The sequence below is a fragment of the Hypomesus transpacificus genome, chromosome 15 (genome assembly GCF_021917145.1).
Source record: "Hypomesus transpacificus isolate Combined female chromosome 15, fHypTra1, whole genome shotgun sequence".
NCBI classification, from domain to species: Eukaryota; Metazoa; Chordata; class Actinopteri; order Osmeriformes; family Osmeridae; genus Hypomesus; species Hypomesus transpacificus.
Genome location: NC_061074.1, coordinates 14,121,391 through 14,141,008, shown reverse-complemented (window position 1 = coordinate 14,141,008; position 19,618 = coordinate 14,121,391). Strand labels below are relative to the sequence as shown.

At 41.6% G+C, this 19,618-nt stretch overlaps 1 protein-coding gene across 1 annotated transcript; it reads left to right on the top strand.

Annotated features, from left to right (window-relative positions):
- Positions 1–50: 50 nt before the first annotated feature.
- On the top strand, positions 51–9,311 carry cog6 (component of oligomeric golgi complex 6). Its single transcript, XM_047036391.1, has 19 exons — positions 51–241; positions 524–667; positions 877–948; positions 1,042–1,100; positions 1,971–2,082; positions 2,227–2,309; positions 2,475–2,545; positions 2,813–2,906; positions 3,088–3,216; positions 3,633–3,724; positions 4,074–4,138; positions 4,220–4,311; positions 4,555–4,672; positions 5,507–5,638; positions 5,795–5,962; positions 6,431–6,538; positions 7,013–7,066; positions 7,244–7,323; positions 8,501–9,311. Exons 1-19 carry the CDS (start codon positions 122–124, stop codon positions 8,646–8,648), a joined length of 1,941 nt encoding a protein of 646 aa, XP_046892347.1. The 5' UTR covers positions 51–121; the 3' UTR covers positions 8,649–9,311.
- The last annotated feature ends 10,307 nt before the right edge of the window (positions 9,312–19,618 follow it).

Sequence of the window (19,618 nt, the reverse complement as noted above, 5' to 3'; positions counted from 1 at the left end):
GTCGGAACAGATTCGTTTCTGTTTTGTTTCTCTTGCATCCGTACCAGTTATTACCGGTGCACACAACATCCTAGTTGTAATCAAGTAGACGTGGAAGAATTGTGTTAACGGTGAAAAGACAATGGAAATTCCAACTGACGCTGGCAGTATTACACAAAACAGTAATGTGGTTACACAACCCAACAACCCACTTTCTAGGAAACTTAATAAAATGTTGGATACCAGGCTCGACAATGACAAGGTGAGTTAATAAAGAAGCTAGCCCATCTATGGCTTAAGTCTAGCTAGGCTAGCCAAGCTAGCTACTTCAACATGATGGGCTACTGTCGTTGATTGTCTTGGCGATATACTACTTAACTGTACTGCACAAATGTTAGCTATTGATGTCAAGTTTAGCACTTTCAGATAAAGGTACGTCGGTCCTGGTAAACTCCCTAAGGATATACCTAGACCAACTAGCTAGTGTTAGCCTATATAGCTCTGAATATATTGACACCTGTATCATTTGTCATCTGTTTTGTAGGAAATGCTGGAAGCTTTGAAAGCACTGTCTGTCTTTTTCACGGAGAACAGTTTGCGGACAAGGAGAAATCTACGCGGTGACATTGAAAGACGAAGCTTGTCCATTAACGAAGACTTTGCACGGATGTTCAAAGATGTAAACGAGGTAGCTAGCATAGCTCACCTAAGACCAAGTCCGTGTAATAGTTTTGCTTTAATCCGTTATCAATATGAGAAGCAAGGCTTAATAAGCCTTAAACATCTTAGTATTGTATTACATGTAAAATAATATATAGATTTATTGCAGCTTAGTTCTAGTATAATGTATGCATGATTCACCATGCAATTATGTATTTATGTTTTGTTTCTCCTTAGGAACTAGAAAGTGTGCATGAAGATGTCCAAGCCATGAGCTCATGTTGTGAAGAGATGACTAATAGATTAAAGGTAGACCAACTCAAATATGTCAAAAGTACAAAAATATAGATTTTAGTATTTTTAGGCCTAATTCAAAAATTACTTTTTTTATTCTTACAACAGGCTGCCAAAGTGCAAACCCAAGACCTAATTGTGAAAACCAACAAATTACAGGGAGAAAAGTGAGTTGATCCTCATTCTACATTTGAGTGTAGGTTTATGTTTGTGTGTGTGTCTCATCCCATATCTGTTGTTGTAGTTTGTGTTTTATAGACTTTGGACAACACCAGTGACCAACTAAACCAGTTAATAAGCATCTTTCCAAAGTACACTTAATTTGTCCCTATGTTGAAATTGGTTGGCTGAGTTCACTCAAGTTAAAGCTAACTGCATTTCTTTTCAGATTATATAAGATGACACACCTAACCAATGTCTAGAATTTACACAAAAGCATTGTGTATGCTCTTTAATATTGTGTGAAACTGGCATTTGATTAATAGTTGTTATTAGACATTAGGTAGTAGACACTCAAAATATCAGTTTTTGGAATGATCTCAAATGAAACATGGTATTAGTCCATCCCTACAGTTTGCAGTGTGTCAGGACTCAGAGATAGTGCCAAGCCAGAAAAGCTGGTCATAAAGTTTCCGTTTTAATTATTCATGAGTTGAGTAATGTCTCTTCACATAGTAGCATCCAATGAGAAAGCACTACCCTTAAGGAGGTGGTGGTAACTAACTATAGAGCTACACAAATGAACATAGCGGTTAAAAGTTGAAAATTCAGTGTCTAATATGCCACTACACCCAGGTGTTATGTTAGTAGTACAGCATGCTTGTTTAGCACATTTATGTGCAAGCAAGAATATGCCCAGTGAGCTCAAGGATGTTAGAAATGTTCTTGGTGAAAGGATCACTGCTTCCATCTAGTGTTGGATAAAATGTTTTCTCTGGACATCTTGAATTCATTGCTCTTTAGATATGGTATGGAGTTCCTTGGTGTTGGATCCCTAGCTTAGCACCAACACACTCAACTCTCTCCCCCTCTGTCAGTCATCGTTTAGAAGTGCGGGCCCAAGTGGCCCAGGCCTTCCTCTCCAAGTTCCAGCTGTCTGCTGAAGAGATGTTCATTCTGCGAGGGGCTCGTGATGCTCCTGTCACTGAGGTATTGTAGCTACCCACGGCTTTGACCATAAATACTATGAGTATCATAAGATGCCTTATTTTCATCAAACATACTGTATAAAGTCTGACTCTGTATAGACCTATGATTATTTTAAGGATGTATGTTTGATGTGGCTCTCTATAGGACTTCTTTAAGGCTCTTAGTCGAGTGAAGCACATCCACGAGGATGTGAAGATCCTTCTAAGGACCAATCAGCAAACTGCTGGGTAAGGAAACAGTTAACCATTTTCTATTGACATTTCTCACTTCTATATGTATGGTTTTGATTATCATAGTAGGTTCTAAGTAACCCTCGAAAGGTTTGTATTGATAGTAACATCAGAATTTCATTTTGTTGTGTGACATACATGTATTTGTGTGTCACTCTGCAGGTTAGAGATCATGGAGCAGATGGCGGTGCTGCAGGAGACATCGTATGAGCAGCTTTACCGCTGGGCCCAGAGTGAGTCGTTTGTGACACAGCATAGTTATACAGCCGTCTATGCAGGCTGCAATACACTCAGCCTTACATTAACAAAGGTTTTATAAAAACCGTCGAGTTACATCACAGTGTAAGTAGACGGCACACAGCCTAGTTATCACACGTGATATTTAAACATACATTGTATAATAGCCAGGTATTTAATAAAGTTAATAATGTCGTAAGAAATACAAAAAATGACAAATCCGGACTGTCATAGAAGTTCACTAATTGACTGATCCCCCCCAGATGAGTGTCGAGGACTGACCCAGGAGATGTGTGACATCACTCCTGTGTTAAGTGAGGCGATGGAGGCCCTGCAGGATCGCCCCGTCCTCTATAAGTAAGGCCTTTTTAATGTCCTGTTCTTTATTACCTGTGTTTGGAGGCCGAAGCCTTTTGCTTTGTCTGTACGTCTGTTCATCTCCCTGTTTATAACCTCCAGTACAGAAAGACCCATTCTAAATGACCTCACGCTGCTTACACATGTGTATCGTGTTGATTCATCTTTGTGATCTGGACAGGTACACGCTGGATGAGTTTGGGACGGCTCGGAGGTGTGCCGTCGTAAGAGGGTTCATTGACGCCCTCACCCGTGGTGGGCCGGGGGGAACACCACGACCTATAGAGATGCACTCCCATGACCCCATGAGGTAACACTCATTAATCCGTCGCTCTGATCCCACCACAAGCCTGTGTCTTGATCTTTAAAGAGCACAATCTTAATTACATCTCTAGTGAACAGCTCTAAGAAACCGTAATTATTGGCTTGTGAGTCGTGACCAGTGGATAAATATACCGGCTTCTTGACCCTCACCTGCATTCCCATTGGACTAATGAGAGTTTTCTCTAACCATTGACTCTGTTTAGCTTGGCTGGCTCTACCATGCACCTTCATACACTGGAGGCATCAGAGATTCTCAGAACATGACCTGTCTCACCTCTGTATCCTCTATGTCCCATATACATCCTCTTGTACACATGAATCCTCCAATTGGATTTGTGTCTAAATGTAACTTCAGCATCAAAGGGTTTAGCTACTGTTTACTTTGTAATGTCACCCTTCCAGGTATGTTGGGGACATGCTAGCCTGGCTTCACCAAGCCACAGCCTCAGAGCAGGAGCACCTGGAAGCCCTGCTGAAGCAAGTCACTATGCCAGGTAGTCAACCCAGACTGCCCCGGTCGTCAGCATTGATGCCATCCCCTGCTCCCTCTCAGTAGCCACATCCAGCACCTTATTGCTAGGTTAAGCAAGCACCAGGAGGACAGTTGCTGGGACTAAATGATACACTACTATATGGTGGCTTTTCAGATTCTGGAGACATTTTGGACCTGTAACACTCAGTTTGCTTGTTCAAATATAGATGAATGCTTGATTCATGAATCTTCACGGCTCACATATGCTTGTTTTTCAATGCTTTGATTGATTGCATGAATATTGTATTTACTTATTTCTAAGTAGTTGCATAATTTAAGCCGGTGAGGTCTGCCTGTTTTCTTGTTGACAGGATTGGAGGAAAACATGCAGGAAGTGGTGGGACACATCACTGAGGGAGTGTGCAGACCTCTGAAGGTGAGCTGGCTCCAGGGCTGCTGTGCAAAGCTCCATTCACAGTTCCACCATGCTAACTTGTTGGGTTCATCTGTCCCACAGGTGAGAATTGAGCAGGTGATCGTGGCCGAGCCTGGGGCTGTCCTGCTGTACAAGCTGTCTAACCTGCTCAAGTTTTACCACCACACCATCAGGTACCACCACACCACCACACCATTAGGTACCACCACACCATTAGGTACCACCACACCATTAGGTACCACCACACCATCAGGTACCACCACACCATCAGGTACCACCACACCATCAGGTACCACCACACCATCAGGTACCAGCACTCAGGGACAGGACCTCAGCTATGCTTAGGCTACAAGACCTTGTTCAGAAGCACTATGCCATTCTGTATTGATTTTGTCTCTCTGTTTGTCTCCCTCCAGTGCCATCATAGGCACCGGTGTGGCCTCTCTGCTCATCACCATAGAAGAAATGCACATTCTCAGCAAAAACATGTTTTTCAACAGCTTAAGTCTCCATGCCAGCAGGCTAATGGACAAGGTGGGAGATCATTAATGATGACAGTAATAACAATGGAGATGTATATGGGATTTACAGGCCACAACCACTATCTTAGACACACTGAAGGACAGAGGTTCTTTCCATACAAATATTTGTCCTACTCTTTAAGTCAAGATCCGTGAAGTAACCAAAATATTTGTGACATTCTTTAATGTCAGAATAACACATAATAATAAAGATAAAACCCATAAGGAAAATTAACACAGTTATTATTGCATCCCAATGAGCCACGTTGTCTACTTGGCTGTTTTCATATGTTCAAAACATGACTGTTTCTGAAGGCTTGTACAGCGTTCTTTGCAATGTAATCAATGAATGCCCTGGAAAACAGCAACAATGTCTCCAGTTCCTTAGATTGCCCACCAAATATCCTTCAGCACGATTATGTCCCTGTGGACTAACACACCTGCTATCTGATCAATAGGAGGAACAAGTATCATCCTCCAAGTTAACACTAATCAAATCAATAGGGCTCAGGGTGTTACCCTTATGTCCAGCCTAATACCAGGAACACAGCCTCCTCATAATAAGCTCTATTAGATGGCCAGAGGTGCTGGGCTCGGCTGTGATGTGTGAAGAGGAGAGGACTCGTCATTAAGGTGGAGCATGGAGCTGTACTTCAACCATCAACGTTTCAAATGAATCCTAGCAGGTTGCATGAAGTTTATCCTGCAGTTCAATCCGAGAGTAATTGAATTATTCAATGTAATCAGGCTATGAGAGCCTACTGCCCTCAAGGTAATGGATTGGGTTAAGGGGATAGATGTGTCTCCAGCTCTGTATTGACACCTTCTCACTCGTCCTCTCTGGCAGGTGGAGCTCCCACCAGTGGACCTGGGCCCCACGGCCTCCCTCACCCAGACCCTGGCCTTGCTGAGGGAGGTGCTTGCCTCCCATGACTCTTCTGTGGTGCCCCTAGATGCCCGCCAGGCTGACTTTGCCCAGGTAAATTAAGTATAAGCATGTATGATGTTCCAATGGTACTCATTTAGATGTTAAGAGTCTCGAGAGCCAAGAACCTCGTTTGTTTTTCAGAATAAGAGTGTTTTCTCCTGGATTGCTTTGAGAGTGTGTCTGTTTGCCCGGCGGCTCCTCTGCTAGGTGTTGTCTTGTATCCTGGACCCGCTGTTGCAACTGTGCACTGTGTCAGCCAGTAACCTGGGGACAGCCGACATGGCCACCTACATGGTGAACTCCTTGTATGTGATGAAGACCACACTGGCTCTGTTTGAGTTCACAGACAAGCGTCTGGAGATGCTTGAGTTTCAGGTAAGGCTCATGCCCTGCAGCCCCTCCTGGTGTCTTGAGTAGTTGTAACCTTCTGCAGTGTGACCTACCCATTGAACAACATTAAACAATTAAAACGGTATGGAGAATCGATCAACAGCACTGGTTCTGGCTGAAGAAGATGCCCATAGAGATATGGCATGGCCTATAATCCAGCACTGTATTAGTTAGATGATTTATACTAATTAAAAGGCAGTAGTCTCACATTAATTGTAAATGGTATGAGCACCATAACAGCTTAAATGTAAACCTAACTGGTGCTTTTCAATGAGCTCGGTAAAACAAAAGTGTATTAATTCACAATGAAAATTGAGATTAAGACTTCCAGACAACCAGTTTCACCCCAAGACTTCCTTCCTTTTTGCCACTATGACTCCTCATCCATCCCTCCATGTCTCCCTCCACTCTTCCATTCATCTTAACCCTTGCCTCTCCATCCACATGTTCCAGATCGAGGCTCACTTGGACACTCTGATCAACGAGCAGGCATCCTATGTTCTTACCAGGGCTGGACTTAGCCATATCTACGGCTGTGTACAGCTGCATGGGCCAGAACAAGTGAGACATATACAGATTACTAGCCCGATTCCCTAACCGCTCAGCCACCTGACTCCCCGGGTTCTTGCCAAGTTGTTGTCATAAGTAGGAACGTAGTCTTAGGCATGGAGTTGTTTTTTGGCTGTTGAGAACGAGAATCTTGGAATTCTATTCTAGGAATAAATCCTTTTAGTTTTGATAATTATATTGTGTGTCTGTGGATGGAGTTGCTTTGTTGTATCTCCCATACAGACCTGTGTACAGCGCTAACTGATGGATAATCAAGGGTCAGAAGTGCAAAGTTCTTACAGTATTTCAGTGGTTAGAGCCACAAGGAACAGTCTGTACTTTACCAGACAGTGCAACAATCACAACTACAATATTCTGATATATAAATGAACAAGGTCCAATAACAGGGACGTGCAATACTCTCTGACTGTCTCTGCACAGCATCATTATTGGTCTGACATTGTATTTCTCTCTGTCACCATCCAGGGTCCACTTGCCAACCTTCCCAGCATGGATGTCTCTTCTCTGAAAGCAGCGATGGTAGGCCTCATAATACCCACCTCGTCACTTCTTTCTGTTTTGGTAAAATGGTTCACAAGGAAGCATTTTAATTCATTAGGGATTTGACTTTTAAAATTATTTTACTTTTATAAATTATTATACAGTACTCATGTTTAACTTGTCTTTCATTTCCTTTCTACCTCCCTGTTTGAGTAGGTCCAGTTTGACCGGTACCTGTCCTCTCCCGACACCCTGGTCATGCCGCAACTCAACTTCCTGCTCAGCGCTGCCATCAAGTCAGTTCATCTATATTGTACCTGTTGTCAGTGTTAAGAGTTGCATGGGTAGGACAGGTTGATGAAAAGAACTGGGGAGCTAATAGAATTTAGCTCAAAATGACTGCCTGCTGTATTTTGGTCAAATTAATAATGTGGGTATACTGTAGCCATTATAGCCATTATCTTGTCATACGTTCATAGGTCCATCTAGATACAATTACATATTTTCATTGCCACAATATAAACAATACACTTGACAATACGCAGTAATTTAGGATCTAAATTTAAACCACCATCACATCCAGAGTGTTTCCCGCTTGGAGGCTGTATATGTTTGTGTTATTGTTCAGAAATGGTCTGTGCTTTTAGCTGAGACTGGGATACAGAGCTGTTTGTGAGTCACAGCTACTAGGAAGTGAGGCAGGCTTGAAGCACTCTGTGTACCCCAGGTTAATGTTCTCTATTAATGGACATGGACAGACTTACTAGCAGGATGCCATTCATTAGCTCTGGATTCATTTCTCACTCTCTCTTTCCCTGAATGCTCCCTCCCTGCCTCCCACTCCACCCCCACAAACAGACACACTGACAGAACACAAAGAAACTATAGGCACATGCTCTTCCTCTGAGTGCTAGCATTCTTAGGTGAACCTGTGTTCCAGCCATTTAATGTGGGAAAAATGTAATGAGGTTTGTTTATTGTCTACAGACATGTATATCTGATGTCAGTTGGTGTAAGAATAGGGAATAAAATCCTATCAAACTTTATTGTTAATGATTGGGTTTGTGTATTGTAGAATCATTGTAGACACAACCCTGCATTAATTGACCGATGTGCTCCAGGGTAGACCACTGTAGTTCATGCTGAGGCAAAAATGAGATGCTAGAACATGTTGGAACTTTTTCTCTAGATGGCAGTGTTGACCACTCATAAATAACCTTATTACAGAGTTAGTCTACACACCAAACTGTAAGTTCAGATGAAAATACCAGCTAATTTTCATCAAAAAAATTCAGTTGCACGTTATTGCATACTGTAGTGCCCATTGCCTTACAGTGAAGTACTAGTAAGGGCCAAGTTATAGATGGAGGTACTACGTTAACCTTCTCTGAATTTCTTAGCAGTAGTTCTGTTGAAAGACAGTTCTCACTCTAATTTCAGCAATCTAATACTCAAACAAATGTGTGTTTGCAGGGAGCAGATCTTCCGCCAGTCCTCGGAGCTGGTGTGCAGGGCATACGGGGAAGTGTATGCTGCTGTGACTAACCCAGCCAATGGCTACAAGGAGCCGGAGAACCTGGTCCCCCGCTCTCCCCAGCAAGTCACCACCTTGCTTTCCTAGAGTCTCTCCTCTGGCAACCTTCCTGTCGATATCACTCTGCCGACAATGTCATGACTTGAGTCTGAGTCTGAAAGACCTGAACCTTTGGACCCGGCGTTGTTTTATGACATTGATGTATGATCCCCTGTATCGCTAATGTGTTTTTATTTTTTACACAAATTGTTTTTTGGAAGGTTTCTTTTGATGTTGGTAAAAACAATTAAGAGGCGACTTAACAGTACCATCAGTTATGTGACCAGTCAGAAATGGGATCAAACAGCATTATTTAGAGGTTTGTGCATGTCTGTGTGCATGTACAGTTATTTGTACATCCAATGTTTGGTCTTCTACTTTTTATGTCACTCCATGAAAGGTTGGGAGACTCAGGAGGGAGAGAACAGCACGCACTTTGAAATGAAATATTTATTTTCTCTCTCAACATGAATGGAGATTCCCACCAGCACAGAGATGTGATCCAGAGACCTTGTCAGTGCCGCAGGCGGTGTCCCACAGATACTCATTTGTCCCATTTTCTCTTTTTTGTCCTTTTTTATATGGTCCCCTTGTTGAAATAACCAAGTCGGCAAACCTTCCGATATGAAGTCTTAATATATTTAATCACAGTTCGTGGTCACTTTCTCATAAAATCTTGATTGCTTCTCAGAATAAAAATATAAAGAAGTATCCCAAACTCATTTGTTTTTCATACGGTACATGCAGCAGTCTGTTGAATTTTTTAAATGTCATTGTGACCTCAATCTTTCAATATTGGAAGTATATTTCTCACATTTCTAACTTATACTTTAAGCTGTTGTGTGTAAGTAATAGTCACTTGTTCAAGCTTTGTCACACCTGATCCACTATTTGGTTCTTTATCTCCTTATCCGTCTTTCTTTATTCCCACAAACTCATTCATGACAGAACTGACCAGTGAGATTCTGTCTTCACTGTATCTTTCTCAAGTATCACAGTCATGGAAACGGACTCAGATGTGCAGAAGAAATAGCTCAAAATTGAAGCCCTTTGAATAGTCCAGGCTCATAACCATACCAAGAACATAGATCCCTCACTGTTATCATATTCAGTAGGTTGGATTTTGGCAAATAAATGGTTCCTCTTACCACTAAACAAATGACAACATCGGTCAGTTTGGTGTATTCCAATGATATTGAGCCCTTATTACAGAGTTGAGGACTTTGTTTGCGTGTTTTGCCTCACATTCGACCCACCCACATATACTGAACTTCACAAGTTCATAGCATGTGATTGCTTTCTTGCCCTTGTCACGTGGTTTAATGAATGAGCAGATGAGAGACAAATGGAAACTGACAAAACTTCCCAGTTATGTGCTTTATAAGACAGGTGGCTCCGGCTTGTGAATGGTGTGGGCGGCAGTTTAGTACTAGTTTTGGCCTGTAAAAGGGTATTTTCACACTTGTAACCTAGTTTGAGTGATTACATTGGCCTTTTAAAATACCATTGATTTACAATCTAGTATTCTATCTTGGAGAATACCAACATGCAAAAAATAAAGGTTTGTTAATTACACTAGCATTCTAGTCCCACTGTCACTGGGAAAAGGTGATTTTAAACACTATTATGGACTTGGGCCCCTAATGGCTTGTGAATGAGGGCCTTTCATGGTTCCATGTTGATACAATACCATGATGTACGGTACCAGATGTACCATATTTTTGGAGAGCTATGGATGCACTGAGCTGTAGACCAGTGTTTGATCTGGCGTAGTGGTTTGAGTAGTACTGAATAATAAGAACGTGCTCTTTCTGGTAGCAGATTAGCCTGTGATGGAGCAGATTTGGCCTTGAACTGTTGGAATAGACTGGACCCCCTGACGGTGCCCCAGAATGCTTGTACAGTATTGTGTGGGGTTGGGATGCCTATTGTGCAAGCTTTTCTTCTCGACCCTGCAGAATGTGTTTACTTAGCTAATGTGGACACTTTGTACAGATTAGCTGGAACATACACAACAAGGATTTCTATAACTTCAAAATAGTCCCACTCTAGTTGTTGTCGTCAGTATGCAATGAGTATCATGATTGACACTATTATCATTGTTGTTTTCTTTAAGGAATCATCCTTAAGAATCCAGAATCTTTTTCAACATAGCACCTGCCTTGTTAGTTTCAATGTCCAGTATTAGTCATTGCGAACAGATAGAAAATGGGTCTACTGAAAACCAATGAATATGCTATTGATTGTTCTACAGCACCTAGACTTTAATTTCAGTTACCCTCGAATAGTTTGCTAATCAAGAGCTGGGGAAATATTTCCATGAAAATACCCTGCTGGCTCTGTTCCCCATAAATGGTCCAGTTTCCCTATGATCTTGTTTGCCACCACCACCAAGAAGAATATAGACAAACCTGTGAGACCGACAGATTCACATTCACACTAACAGATGAGAGAACATGTCATAACACCATCATGACTAATTCAGGGATGAGTAATTCAACATGCTGTCTCTTATTACTCACATACCCTTTCCTTGGTTACTGCTTCAGACCTCATATGCCAAACGGCCACTTCCTTAGTGAATAATCACTTTGCTGCTAATATGAAAAGAAGCTTTCTAGTGTCATGTGTCTGTTTTGATGCTTTGTGGTCTGTGTTGTACAGCCCCATGCGGTTTACCCCACACCTGGTAGCTCCAGTTCCATGTGTCCTCTTCTGCTCAAGGCCAATACATAAACAGAATGTGAGCACGAGCTGCCATACACACTGCTCTGTTTTGGTACCGGAGCATAAGAGAGGGTGTGATGCAATCTACTGTTGACATGTTCCTGTGTGAGAGTGGGCATGAGAAGCAGTAGTAGCATCCTTGCCTACTTTCATAATTATAAATGGTGTGTGTGTGTGTGTGTGTGGAGGGGCCGTGGATAGATGCAGCTGTGAGAGAAAAAAGCAGTTTTAGCAGTAGCGCCACTTGAGGTTGCTGGACAGCACCCCAGTTACTCAGTTACGCTGCACAACAGACACATCTCACCTTTACCCTAATGGCTCCTGACCTTTAGGACCACGTGAAATAGGCCTGCAAAGTGACACCCTATGCTGTGCACACTCTCACAAATCCAAACACATGAACTCAGTGGGACTCCTCCAATGACAGGAAACTATGCCAAAAATAAAGAAGGGAACGTTTTCTAATAACGGGAGAAACGTATGTTTTGGGAGGATTCTTTGAAGTTTATTTTAGGGCTCAGCTAAATGGGAGAAAAGTGTGGCTTCTGTAAAATAGGTACATAGGTTGGAAAGCGACACTGAATTTCTTTGATTGACTGAAATAAACCAGTATGAACAGACAGTGTCTGGAGTGTGAGTCAGTCAGCTAGATATACAGAACTACAGAGCTTTTCTTACAGCTTTATCATAGAGACTTATAGAGAGATTGGTTAAATGGTTTGGAATTAGAGGGAAAACCTATTGGACTGTAATGCTCCAGGAACAGGTTTTGGCATCCCGCTATAAGAACTGCATATGATTGCATAAACTGCTATAAAGACAGAGCACACATAGACTGGAATGGAAGTATTGGCAGGGAATGTGTTGAGACACATCCAGCTGTCCAGAAGAAAGCTCCGTCATTACTGTGAATGCAGATGGCATGAGACAGCCATACTCTTCTTTACTAAAGTACTTTTAGCCCTCTTGTCTTTTACCTTGAAGCCAATAAACGACTCAGATTCACACTGTTCTCCCTGAGTCACAGCCCTGGTGGTTTTCAAGCTCAAATTCTGGGTGTTGACTCAGAAAATGAATCATCCAACCTGTGGAGAGAGCAGATTCTCGGAGCAGCTGTCCCAACATGCCAGAGGCAGCGCAGCAGTACTGGCCCGGCGCAGGGGTCTGCTTTCACTGAGAGGAGAATAAGGGCTATCCTTCTCATATAATCATGTACATTCCACACTTTTACAAGAGATTAAGAAAATAAAAAGAAAACAATTCTAGTGTTTTAGTGACTGCAAAAATACTTAAAGTTCGAAGAGGTACTTCTGACACCATAACTGGTAATACATACTTTTGTTCATATCTTGCCATTCAATTCAATAAGGCCTCCTCTGCAGTCATGCCTTGGTCATAATGTTGGATGTGATTGTAGGCTTATGGAGAGACAAGTCTACAATTGCACAAATCTATCAAGATTTGACATTCAAGAATGAAAAATTATAGTCGGACAAAACCTTCCGTTACAAGATATATTTACATATTTAGGTTTAGATTTTGTATCACCTTGTTAATTACTTGGCATAGTAATAATGTATATATTTTATATTTGTCGAGCCTAAATAAATCTGATGAAATTAGAAAATATAAAACCCTATTGACTGCACTCAAGAGTATATGTTGCTTCAAGCTCCTTTAACCTCCTGATTCAGATTGTTGCTGGCTGGATAGGAATAGCCAGCTCTTCCAGGTCCTTTGCTTTAGCCCCAAGGGGGGGGGGGGGGGGGGGGGGGGGGGGGGGGGGGGGGGGGGGGGGGGGGGGGGGGGGGCAAACATCTCCAAGGAGAGGACTATGGATCACACCCTCCAGGCAGCACCCCCAAGAGATACCAGCATAAGAAGGTCCTGTCCAGACATGCCATGCCACAGTCACCCTGACTCCCTAAGTACCAGCTAGACCTGTTTGCCTCGGCATCCGTCTTGCCTCTACATAGAGAGAAGATAATTGGGCCACTTTTCAGAGTTTACTACAACATTGCAATCATAGCACCTGTTGCAAAATGTGCCTCTATGTTACTGAGCAGCATTTTTCACAATTTTATAGTAACACTTTGTCCTATGATAACCATAAATTTGAAACCAAAAAATAAAGTGTTTTAGAAGGTCACTTATTTTCAGACGAAGGTTGTTAATGGGGCCAATGGGGCCAATGTGACTGCTTCAGCAATTGTAGTATCATATTTGTGTGGTTACTATGGTAAACACTAGATATACATACTGTACCGTATATACAATACCAGATTTATAGATACTGAGATTGTTTGCTGCAGAAAGACGAGACAGGGTGGGGACCTGGACTCAGTTATTGTGAGACAAGCAGATAGACAGACAGTCAAATAAATGGACGGGCACCAGACTAGCAGACACTTACGGTGCAATTGAGAAGCCTCCTGGGAGGGAGCGTAAGTGAGGGAGGGATGCCTTATCACACTAGGACTGTGGGCGTCAGCTGTGGAAACTGGCTGAGACTGATACCAGATACTTTCATCCACATTTCATAATGCAGAATATGAAACAGTGGACCACACGTTCTCACGCTTTCTGGGTAAGTATGTTGTGTCACAAGTTATGAAAGTTGTGCATTATTTTATTGATGGTTTCATACTAAATCATCATACTAAACACATACTGTACAAGTTCCATTATGGATCATACAAGCATTGTGGCCCTAGTCATAATATTACGGTCCACACTTTCAAAAAAGTGGAACCCTAACCCAAAATCTTTTTGTCTGGATATAATTTATTATAGAGGAATATTTGGTCTGATGGTTTTGGAAAGATGTGTGTATAATAGGGTGCTGCTTTGAGTTCCTGGTTAAGATAGCTGCAATCCAATGTCTTTCTCAGGGTCTGCTGTTTCATGCTGTGCAGGTCTGGCTGGGTGATGAAGCGCAGGTCTGGCTGGGTGATGGAGCGCAGGTTGCCCAGCATGATGTCTCCTTCTTCAGCCAGGGATGATAGATGGAGCTGGAGAGACTCCCGGATAAGGATCGAGCACATTGTAGCAGAATGCGGCAGGTGGTGAGCTCTGATAACACTTACTGTACGTGTACATACAAATCTTTGATTACGCACATGGGAAAGCAATCAACGGGAACAATGAACTCAGTATTAACAAACTGCAATCCATTAACATGAGGTCAAAAATGACATTGATAGCAATGTTCCATTTGAAATTCAGTTTTTCACAGAATCATATGCAATGAAATGTCATGTATAATTCATTATTGCACTGTAATATTCAATGGTGTTTTATGCATGTCAAAGTCTCTAGTGTTCATACCTATGCAGAAATCCTTGTCTACTACACTGCTATACATACATAGCTATAAATGAGTCTTTCACTCGAAGTTTCACCTTTCCTTTTGCTGTACATATAACAAGTCCCCAGTAGCCTGGCTTCAACTTCCCGTATGAGTCAAGGTGATCATTTTCATCCTGTCCCCAGCTCATTAAAGAGAAACCCAGCTCATTCCCCATCCAGGCTTCCCCAAGAGTGGAGGTACTCCCTTCACCTTGGAAACAGGGAAACATTCACAGCTCATGTACTCTGAGATTGACTTGTGGTGGACCTAGATTCATGATGAAACATAATTGATAAAAACAAGTCAGAAAAAATTGACACTTGACACATTGTCAAGTGTCAAAGGTTGTTTTTAAGAGAGGGATTACTTCGATGAGGTATTTACTGTTGCTCTTTAGCGAGCTGCTGCTCATCTCCTTTCATGGGAATCTGTCACCGTGGCGATGAGACAGTACTCATTGAGTGTGCCAAGAGACAGCCCCCCCTTGGGACCCAGAGCATCATGGTGATTACTGCAGGGCTCCTCATTATGAGGTCATCATTGATATTTAGCTCACAGATGGAAGGGTTAGTCAAATAAGTCATAATTTTGTGTAGATTTACAGTACTGTATGTGACTAATGCACTGTACTAATGTATACAGATGAATCACCTCAACAACTATATTGTGTGTATTGTGTATCATGCACGTTCTCTAAATAGAGAAAAAAACTGTCAAAACAGATAATTATCTGTTGAAAAATAAAAGATTTCACAAGTTTTGTTACGTGACATGAATTAAATATGTTGCATATAACTAATACCTTTGTACCGTATTATCTGATAATGATTGTCAGCTGTTTAATGACTCCCTGGTCAGTCAATCTCAAGTACTACTCTATACTAGTAGAATAGAACTATTCTATTATTAGCATTGTGGTAAGTGACACTAAATAGCATTCTGGTTTTACAAAAAGACATTGCTTTACTTGACATCATGACTTGAAGGGAAGACAGTCCAACTGAATGAATCCAAACTGTTCCTTTGTGCATGTTGTCCCGCTTGTCCCCACTGCTAAGAATACACCCGGCTGCCTAATCGCAGGAACAGACCCAGTCTGGGGGTGGGGCAGGGGGCATGCCTTTGCACATGGCAGCACAAATTAAAATCCCTCCTGCAGTCGGCTTCTCTAATTCCCTGGCACTATGCTGTGACCTGTCCCAGGAATTACAACCAGTCCCCTCATACTGTGCAGCCAGCATAGAGCAGCCATGCCTCTTGACATGGTCTCCTCCTTGAACCACTCTGAGAAGTGAGTGGTTAAGCACACATGGCTGAGACCAGCTTTGGAGCATTAGCATTCTAACTCAATTAAGGACATAATGGTTAGGGGACTTTAAGGGGCATTGGCTTTAGCAAGCATATCCAACTTTCAACAAAAAAGTAGTAGAAATTCTGAAAATAGTCTCCCTCTCTTGTAGGTTCAAGGAAGTGTCCATGGCCCTGACAAACCAAAGGTATAGCATACAAAGACTAAACTCAATTTAATCTTTGTATGTAGAGTTAATGGCCAACAATGGTGAGGTTAGGCTACATGACAACACGCATCTCATAGCCTAACCCAAATAGGCTACCTATTTATAGTAGTTCCATTGGGAAACGTATTGTAACAGAGTTAGTTGTCATGTAAAACTATAATTTCTGCTTTGTTTCACAAGGCATTTCCTTCTTGTCCTCTCTTGCTCCGTTTCTGCTGGCTATATGATCTCTATTTGCCCTTATTTGCTCTCACATTATACAATGAGCAACATGAGATACTCATATATTCTATAAAACCTGTTCGAAATAAAGTGCATATATTCCTGGTAACACGAGATTACCTAATACCTTATGAGTGTCTAAAATGTGTCTGTGGTTGTTTACAATGGCCAGAAGGGACTGACCACACAATGACTCACCGTGTTCTTAAGGTTTTGTTTGTTATGGTTCTGTCTTTAGAAGACATTAGCCGAGTCTTTCATGGGAACCAAGAACAGGACACAAACATCCAGCTAGAGCAGTGAATCTGGCTGCCAAGGTGCACACGTAACACAATCGGATACTACCTTGTTTTGTTTTGGATGCATGTTTTTCAGTTGTACCAAACAACATTGCACATCGTGTCGTTTTCCGATGTATTTTTGCATAATTGGTAAACAAATGTGGAGCTGTTAACATGCATTTATAGTGGAGAAGCAGAATCAAACATACATGTGAACATCTGCATCAGTGCCTGAATGACTAAATGCACCAATAGGATAATTTGATCCTGCCTCACCATTCATGATTTAGGTGCACTGCTGAGCAGCAACAAGGCCAATATGTGAATATGCAACAGTTCTAACACAGAGTACCACCCAGCGTATATATAACAATATAATATGCATATCTAAGATATACATATATCAGTGCAACAGCTTTCATGTCCTAGTAGATGTCCCAGAAAACTAAAAATGTGTCCACAATATGAGATCAGTTTAGAATGTATTGTATTTATGTTACCTGAATAGGATAATGTCAAGTAGAGAGAATTGACTTTTAACATCCTTAGACAGCAGAATTATGTGACTGTGTCTGAATCATAAACAGAAAACTAAGCTGGAATGAAGGATTGTAGCTTTTTTATTCTCAGAACTGAAAGCCATAACTGTTGACCCCATTTCTGGGCTTCAGAATATGAGTAAGACTCTTTCACAATCCCACTGGTGTTGAAAAGGAAATAACACAACTTGCATGCCAGTCTCAGCTTACTGCAATGTGCATACAACTGTATTTCATGATTTGAGGGAAAATACAAATTCTCTGACTGTTTTTTTGTTGCAGTTTGCATGAATGATAATCTGACAGCTTTGTCATAACATTCTTTAACTCATTAGGTTTCTTGACAACCATTTTTTATTTGATAGAAATGATTCAGTTGAGATTCTGGACCTTCTTTCTACAAGGCTGAACATGCTCAACATGCTGAACTTTATTCAAAACTCTTTGTCCCATATAACAGAATATTAGTATTAATAGAAAATAAAATGTGGTTGTGATGCGATGATGCAGCTAGGTTTCTGAGGAAAACATGAATTCATTCACACACACACACATTGAAACTAAGTACACTACTGCTTTAGGAGTCACTGATTCATGAAAGTTCTATGAAAATGTGTTGGAGATGCTGTCAGTAGAATGGCTGCATCAAGTATGAGTATGAGTATGACAGCATACCTGGAAACTTGACCCGAGGACTTGTTACACTTGTTGGTTAGTTGTAACTGATTTAACTACTTGTTCTTGCGGTGAATTATATTATTGTTGCTTGCTTTCCTCCAGGTAAAGTGTGGGCACTTTCGAGGATCACGTTGTTTAATTGTAACTTAAACAACATGCTCTTCTGGTTCTACCCATTGGCTCTTATTTGCTTTTCACAATGTATACTTCATATTTTGGCTACCCATATACCCACATGATCAGTTTTTGATCATTGACCTATGCACCTTGTGCTCTTTCTTGTAAGTAGCTTTGGATAAAAGCATCTGCTAAATGACTATATGTAAATGTAAATTAAAGTCTCATACATAGGGAGAAGGAAAGCAAGAAGGCATTGTCATTGCACAGCACAGGGGTCAGTCCAGGACACCAATCCCACCTGGAAGCTGGGCTGGTTGGTCCACACCAACACAAGAGGTAAATATATGTTTCTCTTTTTTCACCGTCTGTCGTTTGTTTTCTCGATCTCTATTTATATGTAATTTTGAGCAGGTTGTTTATCTGAGGATCCCCGTTTGAGTGCGTTTGGATGCAGCTTTTAGCTCATGTATTTTTGTGATGGCCATTAATAGAAGACTCATCCTTATGTCCCCAACCAGGACCTCATGCTACACTTGCCACTCCAATTAAGAACATGATACACTGCAGCCTTTTTACACAGCACTCTCTGTAGCTCTGTTATAAATAGCAGTATTATTAATAACTCAGGGGTACAAAAAGGAATTCTTTTTTTCTTTCTGAGAATATTTATAAGTATGTGATTGACTGTATGAGTGTTTGAATCTGATTATTTCAAATATTCCTTTTCTTTCATTCATCCAAAACATTTGGCTCTACAACTTTATAGCATTCCTGTCTGAACCACTAGGGTGTATAATTCTCTTGACCTCAGGGGAAACAAGGCAGGAATACTGTAGGGAATGGTAAGCAATGGAGCAGGGAGAGTCTAAAGCAGAGATTAATTCTGGAGCAGATTGAGTCTAATACAAAGAGAGAGAATGTAGGAGTTGAGTGGGTGAACTCTCAGCTGTCTGTGGGTATTTGTCCTGACACTGCCCAGGTGACAAACTCCCTGTTCTTCGCTTCTTCCTGCCCGGGGCCATATAATCATCGCTTATGTATGTGGCAGGAGGCCACATCTGCATTCTCCAGTGTTCTCACGAGGGGCCTGCTGAGGGAGGTCCTTCTTCCTGCTCTATGACGCCCCCCCCTCCCCTCTGACAACTAATACAACATTTTAATTTGAGTTTTTTTGTAGGAAGGGGATCATGGAGAATGTTATCTCTTTAGTTGGGTGTTGATCTTTACCACCTGCTTTCAAATGTAGTTGATGGACCAGAGTCATTTGCTGGCCAGTAGTTCCATTCTCACTGTTTCATTAATGCTCCCATCTCTCTGAAATGGAATGCACTTTGAGTTACCTGCTGCCCTGTAAAGAGTTAAGCAAAAAAGTACTTGATGCCATCTACATTCATCTCATATAGTGCATGGTTTATGGCATTTTCCTGGGGATCGTGAGTCCGTCTCAACCTTACAAGAGCCGGGAAGCACCTACAGCCAGTACATGCAAAACCTGCAATTATAACTAACATAGGGGACTTTGACCTATGTGAATCTTATTCTTATCACCCTTCCAAGAAATTCAATCTCATTACACAAGTACATC